Genomic DNA, 8,552 nt, shown 5'->3' with positions numbered 1-8,552 from the left:
AAACTAGGTTTACTATACTAATAATAATATATTTAATATAAAAAAATTAATATATTAATATATAGAGAGGCTACAGTGCAGTGTTATTTGTGCGGATTTTTTATTATAATACCGCAAACTGCATTGCACAATGCAATGCAGTGCATTGCACAATGCAATGCAGTGAGATTATGTCATTTTTCTAGTAGTTTTGGTGCGATTTTTGCAGTTTGTGCAATTTGATGAACAACCCTAATTGCACATAATCTCAATCCAAAAAAACACTACCTATTTTTCGTTTAAATAACATTCAATTTTCTATACATCCGCAAAAAAAAAAAAAAAAAAAGAAGAAGGTAACATTCGGTTTAATAACTTGGATATTGCACGTGATCTCAAACCAAAAACAGCACCAATTTTATGTTTAAATAACATTAGAAGTACACTATTCTGTAGCACATTATAACATATATAAAGAAAATTGAGGGTGTTTTGTGACTGTACAACGTAATTATCATTATGCCCTACAACAAGATGACACATTTCCAAGAGTAGAAAGACTTGTACCCCCCACTGGGTTGTACCGTCTTTGATCCATGCAACTATTTCTAAAAACATACTCAGTATATTTTTTGGAAGACAAATTAGCTTAGGGAAGCAGAGAAAAATCAAATGAAAAATTGATTTGTTTGAAAATAATGGAGTAGTTGATTATCCCGACCTTCAATTGCTATGTAAAACTTGGTCTTCTGACCAATGTAAAGCTCTAGATAAGCTAGTTATGAAACTCTTAGCAAGCATGATCTTAAACTTGAAGGAAATTTCTTACATGACTGATCTACACTGGATATGAATAATTTTACTAAAACCATTAATTCAATAGTGGAAAACTGAAACAGTGTACCAAATGATATTTCTACAGATATCATACACTCTCCTTTGTGCTTGAAACCTTGATGTCTTGTTTCTCCTCTTCAATGACAGCCGTAGGTTTCTCCACGGGAGGCTCTGTTATGGAATCAGGTTCTTTTTTAAGCTCAGACTCAAACTCTTTTGCGGCCTAAAAGATTGACAGAAAAATCAAATACTTAGATTATAAACAAGAATCTGGCCAAAAACATTGGATGATACAGATTCCACTAATTTTCAGCACGTGTGGCAAGCACAATGATTAATGATCAAGTTTTGACCAAGAAATGACAATTGGGCAATAACACGTCAATGGAAAAGCCTCCTAAAAGATCAATTTCTTTGTTTCTTGTTCTGCCACATTTGTGGGGTGCCCAATTGCGTATGTATGTAACTGGTACATAACTACAAACTATTTTTATGTCTGCGAGATCTCTGGAACTTGGTCAATCCATCATGTCCAATCGATTCACATTGGGTTTAAGACAGATTCACTGTTCCTCTCCACTTATATCCCAATTGGCAGTTAAATGAGGCTTACCATTTACTTAGTACAAATTTTAAACAAATGCTATGATGCTCCAATTTGATTGATTGTGCGATGTGTTTGAGTGTGTGATGAGTTCCACATCAAGTATTTACTAGATAGATCTGGACTTTATTAACAACTACAAAGAACCTTAATTGTGACTAATCTTTTTGAAGTATAGCGCAAATGTGGCTAGCGCTTTTCCTTGGGTCGTTACAACTGCATTGCATGATTAAAATAAATAACCTCCTTTTCAATTTCTACTGCAGCATTGGTTATTTTCAAAAGATTACAACAGCAGCTGGGTTGTCATAACACTGTATGAAATGCACTGATACAACATTCGGGGCCTTTATGTTTCACTAGCATCTCTCTCTCTCTAAGCCTCTATACCATGTCCTTCAGCCACACCCCTCCTCCTCTCCCCACCCAAAAAAAAAGGCACAGAACTATCAGCCAATAATAAGTTGGAAACTTCATCTATGTATATCTAAACTTGGGAATCAAAAGGAAAAAGCTGCAACTTGCAACATGATTCCATATCAAAGCACATCACTTGCTGCACATCAGAGAGCATAGGCTATGTGTCACTCTGTGTACGCATTCATTTTAAGCATTTGTAGACAGGCTAAGTTCACTCCTCTATGCCAATGCTCACAGAAACTGTAGGCATTTATTTTTAAGTCTATGAATCGTTCAGTGATTATGAAGCAGATGCGAAATTTTATGCATTCTTTCAAGTTTCTTTTTGGAACTCCTATCCCATCCTTTTTGAACAACAGAAAACAATCCCTGCACCCTCCACCCCAAAAATTATTTTTCTGAAAATAAGGGATGAACTTACATAGGGAGGATATGAATGCAAATAAGATTTTAAAACAAGAATGAAATTCTTAAGAATGGGTAGAAAATGAAGTTCAGCTAAAATGTTGTTGCCCCAGTCATCTATACACAGCTTTTAAAGGAAAATACAACTTATTACATATATGTTTGCACCAATATCAACTTCTTCCAAACCCTTGTAGGATAAAAATGTCATCACTCAATCTTGACTATTTAAGGAAAATACTAATTACATACGTGCTTCCACCCTGCACCAATATCAACTTCTTCTGATCCCTCATAGGATAAAATCTTTAGATAAAAAAAACTTCTGATCTCTCTCTCTCTCTCTCTCCCTGTTCTGAAAGCCTATCCTTTATACAAATCCAACCACAAAAGAAAAAAAACTTCCAACAAATATCCTCTCTACACTATGAAAAATATGAGCTGGTTGACTGTGGGTATCCTGTTCGATGTTCAACAAACCAAGCAGATTCAGATTCCCACCTTTCCACATCATTCACCACATGGAAAATGCACCCTTTTCCCATATATCCCAAAATGATGCCAACCTATCTCCTTCTCATCTGTCTATCTCCATAGTCCCCAGCATAGAAGAGACTCTCAAAGAACCACTTAAAATGTCATAACATACAGTCTATAAAGTCAATTCTATTAACTAAGCCCTAGAGCTGCCGTTTCAGTAAAGGAGCAGGTTCTCCAATTTGTGTGAGGGAAGGATAGAAAGACAGATGTGTTTCTCATCTTTAAGTTTCCTATCATGGGAAAATCCAGACCATACCTTTAGACCCTGACTTGGTGTTATTATAGAAAAACAGTAGTATTAACAGTTCTTTAAGACTTTTTTGTAACTATATATGTATATATGTAACTATGGTTTTGTAACTCATATTAGAGCTATATAGGCTTCCACTGCACACAGGTCAATTCAAACAAATAATCAATGCCAGAGAAAATGGGTCCCTTTTATTTGACAATTACTCCTGATTATATGTTCTGATAAGAAACATCTTGCAAATAGGGATACACATCCTTTTTCTCTAATGTGGGTAACATGGAGGGGGAGGAATAACCGTACATTAAATGGCGTGAAGGTCTTAGTTATTGAGCTGAAATTCTTATTTGTGGACTTTACAGTGTGTGTATAGGGGTGGTGGGAATCCCTATGAAGTCTCAAATTCCAAATTCTATCGATTCCACCCTCCTGGTAGCATAATACATCAGAAATGCAAGCTTCCTTGTCATTAGAACACACATACAACTGAGGATAGAGCCTTTTAAGTGAGTTATCTTCAACCCATTTATCATGCAAAAAAAGAATACGATTGTCATCACCCACCACCAGGGCCACATGTTTGGAGAAATTCTCCCAACCATCATGAATACCACGCCATAGACCACATCCACGGGCCCTTTTGCATAGTTTAGTAGTCCACCCCCCTTGACCCTCTCCATATTTAGTTGCAATAACCCTCCTCCAAAGATGAGTGCCTTCTCGTCCAAACCTCCATAACCATTTCCCTAACAAGGCTTTATTAAAATACACTAACTTCCTAATCCCCAAACCACCCATATCTATCAGTAAACACACCTTCTCCCAAGCCACCAAAAGATATTTAAAACACTCCTCTAAAGATCCCCATAAAAAAAAATTTTGAATACGCTCCAATCTATCAGCCACAGCTACAAGGATGACAAATAATGATAGGTAGTAAGTAGGAAGGCTAGAAAGAGTACTCTTCAATAGAGTAAGCTACCCCCCTTTGATAAATAAAGACGCTTCCAACCTGAGAGTTTCTTCTCCATCCTCTCCAATATAGGATTCCACACAAATGCTACTTTGTATGGGGTACCCAACGGCATTCCCAAGTATTTCATAGGCAGACTACCCACCCTACACCCAAGAATGGTAGCCAAAGCATCTATATTTCCAACCTCCCCAACCGGAACAATCTCACTCTTCCCCACATTAACTTTCAAACTAGTAAATGCTTGGAAGCAAATCAAAGACAGCCTAATGGAAAACAACTGATCTATAGAAACATCACAAAACAGAATGGTATCATCTGCAAACAGAAAATGCAAAATGCGTACCCCTATAGAATTAGTTGGCCCCACATGAAAACCACAAAGCATACCACAATCCTCAGTTTTCCTCAAAATCCTACTTAGTACTTCCATAATTAAAAGGAAAAGAAGAGGGGACAGTAGATCACCTTGTCTCAACCCACGAGAGCTTCCAAAAAAGCCTACCGGAGATCCATTCACAACAATAGAGAAGCGAACAATAGATATACAAGCCTTAATCCACCCCCTCCATTTCACCCCAAAACTCATCCTATCCAATAGATAGAACAATGCATCCCAATTCACATGGTCATAGGCTTTCTCAATGTCCAATTTGCAAATCACCCCGGGTACATGACTCTTCAATCTGCTATCTAGGCACTCATTAGCAATAAGCACTGAATCCAAAATTTGTCTCCCACCAACAAAAGCATTTTGAGACTCACAGATGAGACTATTTATCACAACCCTCAATCTATTTGCCAACACCTTAGACAGCAGCTTGTAAACACTCCCTACCAAACTAATAGGCCGAAAATCCTTAACATCAATAGCATTATTTTTCTTGGGAATTAGAGAGAGAAACGAGGCATTTAAAGACAGTTCAAACACTGAATACCTGTGAAAGTGCTCAAAAACAGCCATGACATCCACCTCCACCACACTCTTAACATTTTTGAAAAAAAGCCACGGTGAAGCCTTCTGGCTCAGGTGCTTTATCCCCCTCTATCTCCATCAAAATCTAGGTTCTTAACCGTACACTTCCTTGAGTTCATTCAATCTCGGATCCCTAGGGGTGGTGGGAGTGACACTTCTCATTGGTGACTCAACGAGAATGGCAAGTTTGATATCCGGTCCTATTACAATAACATTAGGGGTGCAGCCGCCTCCAATTTTCCGTGGAAGGGGGCTTGGAAAGCTTAGATTCCTAAGAGGGTGGCATTTTTTGTCTAGACAATGGTTCATGGGCAAATCCTTACATTGGATAATCCTATACTTAGGGGGTGCATTTTGGTGAATCGGTGTTGTATGTGCCATCGGAATGAGGAAACTGTGGATCATCTCCTCCATTGTCCTGTAGCTCACTCAATATGGGTCTATATGTTTCAAATCTTTGGGACCCAATGGATCATGCCAGGCTCTATGGAAAGCTTGGTGTATTGTTGGAGCTATTGGCTAGGAAAATTTAATTCAGACATATGGAATATGGTTCCTAGCTGTTTGATGTGGATTGTTTGGTCGGAAAGAAATCGACGCTCTTTTGAGGATACCAAGAAATCTTTAGCTCAATTACAAGTTCTAGGCCAGAAGACTTTATTTGATTGGTCTTGGTGTTGGGGCTTCTCGGATTGTTCCAATATCTTGGAGTTTATTTCTTCTCTTAGTATTGCTCTTTTAAGTTTTTTATTGTTGTTTGTTTGTTTGTTTCATTTCCTTGTGTTCACCATCATGAACACCTTGTATTTGCTTTCTTCTATTTTACAGTTTGTTTAATAATACTCTTATTATCTATAAAAATAAAAATAAAAGTGTATGTACCTCCTGGCTCCTGTGTTTCCATTAAAAATTATTACTTATCTAAAAAACAAAAAATTGCATACCTATACATAAGGTTAAATTATTCCTCTCCCTTAGCCCCCTGAACATGGTACGTGGATCTTAACCTAAGTTGTTAGTTGTAGACTTGTAGTTTCAATGCTTCTATATGGTTAGCGTATGGGCTAAGAGTAAATACCAAAGTACTGATTATGTGTCAAGTTTGTAAGGCCTTGAAATGGAGACAGATTATGGATGCTGTTATATCAGGTTGGAGCACCACAAAGTACACGGTTGGACAAAAGTATCCTGTGTCTGTCTAAATGTTGCAAGCAGGATGAGCATTACTTTCAACCTACCATGCCCATGCCCCATGTCTGCACTGCATGAGATGGGTAAGGGTAGTATGGCTACCATACACTCCAAAATGGTAGAAAATCTTTGAATAACATAAGAATCTAACACTTGGCACATACTAGCATCCAAAGCCCCCACTTGGTCACTCAAGTCCATACAGCATAGGGCACAGCTTAATCAAGATACCGACTACTAATGCAAAGTTGTTATAGTTATGATAAAATGTTTTCAAAGATTCAGCAGTTATTAGATAGCATAGGAATCATCTGCATGAAGTCCTTCCTTAGGCTTAAAGTCCTCTAAAAGTCCTATTGAGAGAGTCAGGAGGGAGGGTACCTAGAAAGGCGAATCTTCTATTGTGATTACTTTTCCTACATAAAAAGAAATCTTACCATTATCATATATAAAGTAAATTTCAGGAATTCAATTTTACCAGGAAGTGCTAATGAATAAGCTCAAATTACTGGACTGCCACTGTTAACAAAAAGCTGATTGGTTTGATTCATTTGAAAGCATTTATTCATGGTTGGTCTTTCCCTTAACATCTAATCTTCAAGCCTGACCTTCTCTCCCTCAAACACAGAGGGGGAGTGTCAAGGATTAGGAATAGGTCCTTACATTATCATCAACCAAAATATTTCCGAACTCAATTACAGATGTTAATAGCAAGAATGAAACTAATCCATATATCACCCCCACGAATTCACCTAAAAGTTAAAACTAAACTGAACTTTGAAATGCCAAAATAAATAATAAGTTAATGATAGCTGGTACGATCAAATATTTCATAGAAAACGCATGATACGACAAACAAAATGTAATCATATAGAATATCTCAGTACATGACTTTCTTTCTGTACCTTTGTAATAAAGCATAATAGCAAGACATCAAAATTTAAAACAATATCACAAGGAGCAAATGAATATGTATTCCAATAATACGAAGTTTGGACTTTCACAACACATAATCTTAATTCAAGGAGTTTCATTCTTTAATTATCTACGAAATCTAAAAATTCCACACAATTGACCCCTAAAACAACTGTTAAGTAAATTTAAGAGAACACAATCATTTCTACAAACACAAGTTTCAAGCTTTCTTTTTCTTTACTTCAGTATCCCTTTTAGCCCTCAATCATAACCCAATACAAGTACTAAGCTTCCTTCAGTTCAGTTTGCCATATCTTTTGGAAACCAAAACAACATATAAAAACATTAGACACTATATATTTGTGGATAAGCCATAGGATACCGATTTTCTTTTCCTTCAGTATCTCTTCCTTTTTTTTGTGGATAAGCCATAAGATACCAATTTTCTTTGCTACCCTTTTCCTCACTTTTCTCAACAACTATATATTTTTGGTAAGTTTTTCTTAAAAAGTACATTAAGTTTCGTTGTAAATCGTTTTCTCAAAAAAAGAGAAAAGAAAAAAAAGTTTCATTGTAAATCGAATGTCCCCCATTATTGCATACTGAATTCCTGAGTATAAGATTCTCCCCTTTCATTTCCCAGAGAACCAAACAACATTAAAAACCAAAACTTTCAATCATATCCCAACAAAATAAACTGACTCAATTTGAACTTACAAACCTGTTGGAAGCTCTTGACAGTCTTGCCAATACTCTTTCCTACTTCAGGCAACTTCTTGGGCCCAAAAACCAGAGCTGCAACTCCAGCAATAACAACCAGCTCAGGCACTCCAAGACCAAACAAAGCGTTACAAGTCAGACCCTTTCTTGCTCTCTCAACTCTGGTCCTGGTTGTAGCTCCACCCAGTACCAGAGTGTTGTTGTTGTTGGGCTTGGTTTTGTTGAAGAAAGTGAGGGTGGCATTACTGGTAAAGAAGGTGGAGTTGGAGGAAGAGAAGGGGAGAGATGGTGGGGTTACTCTTGGAATGGAAGTAGAGACTGGAGAGAGACAACTAGATGAGATCTCCATTGATTTTTTGTTTTTGTTTTTTGGGTTATGGGTTTTGGAGGTGTTGCTGGTTGGCGAAAATGGATAACGAATAAGGAGGTTGAAGAGGTAGGGGTGGAGGCTGCGAGTTTTGAATGGTTGACCAGATTTTCTTTGTTTGGACTTGATTATGGATTATGGCTCATGGGTCAGCCCGTATAGATGGGATTCGGATTCGGCGCAAGGGTTAAGGGACTGTATATCTGTATGGATGGGATTTGTATTCATTTTCAGTTTTTAGGGAATCTCACCGTTAAAAAAAATTGGTTTGATTTTAGCATTAGGTTATATTTGGTAACAGTTTTTATTTTTTATTTTTAAAAACTTGTTTTTAGGAATATAAAGAAAAAAAATCTTGTATTTTTATATCAAAAA

At 37.0% G+C, this 8,552-nt stretch overlaps 1 protein-coding gene across 1 annotated transcript; it reads right to left on the bottom strand.

Annotated features, from left to right (window-relative positions):
• Positions 1–636: 636 nt before the first annotated feature.
• Positions 637–8,288, bottom strand: LOC142629282 (sec-independent protein translocase protein TATA, chloroplastic). The gene is made up of 2 exons (XM_075803233.1): positions 7,812–8,288; positions 637–1,039 (listed from the first exon to the last, which is right to left on the bottom strand). The coding sequence occupies exons 1-2, from the start codon at positions 8,157–8,159 to the stop codon at positions 905–907; spliced, it is 483 nt and encodes a 160-aa protein (XP_075659348.1). The 5' UTR covers positions 8,160–8,288; the 3' UTR covers positions 637–904.
• Between the last annotated feature and the right edge of the window lie 264 nt (positions 8,289–8,552).

Source organism: Castanea sativa, chromosome 3 (assembly GCF_040712315.1).
Source record: "Castanea sativa cultivar Marrone di Chiusa Pesio chromosome 3, ASM4071231v1".
Taxonomy (NCBI): domain Eukaryota; kingdom Viridiplantae; phylum Streptophyta; class Magnoliopsida; order Fagales; family Fagaceae; genus Castanea; species Castanea sativa.
This window is presented reverse-complemented; position numbering and strand designations above follow the sequence as displayed.

Excerpts from the sequence above, each read along its gene's own strand:
- LOC142629282 (XM_075803233.1), bottom strand. The coding sequence starts at position 8,159 with ATGGAGATCTCATCTAGTTGTCTCTCTCCAGTCTCTACTTCCATTCCA. Across the intron at positions 1,040-7,811 it reads CTGTCAAGAGCTTCCAACAG|GCCGCAAAAGAGTTTGAGTC; the intron begins GTTTGTAAGTTC and ends TCAATCTTTTAG.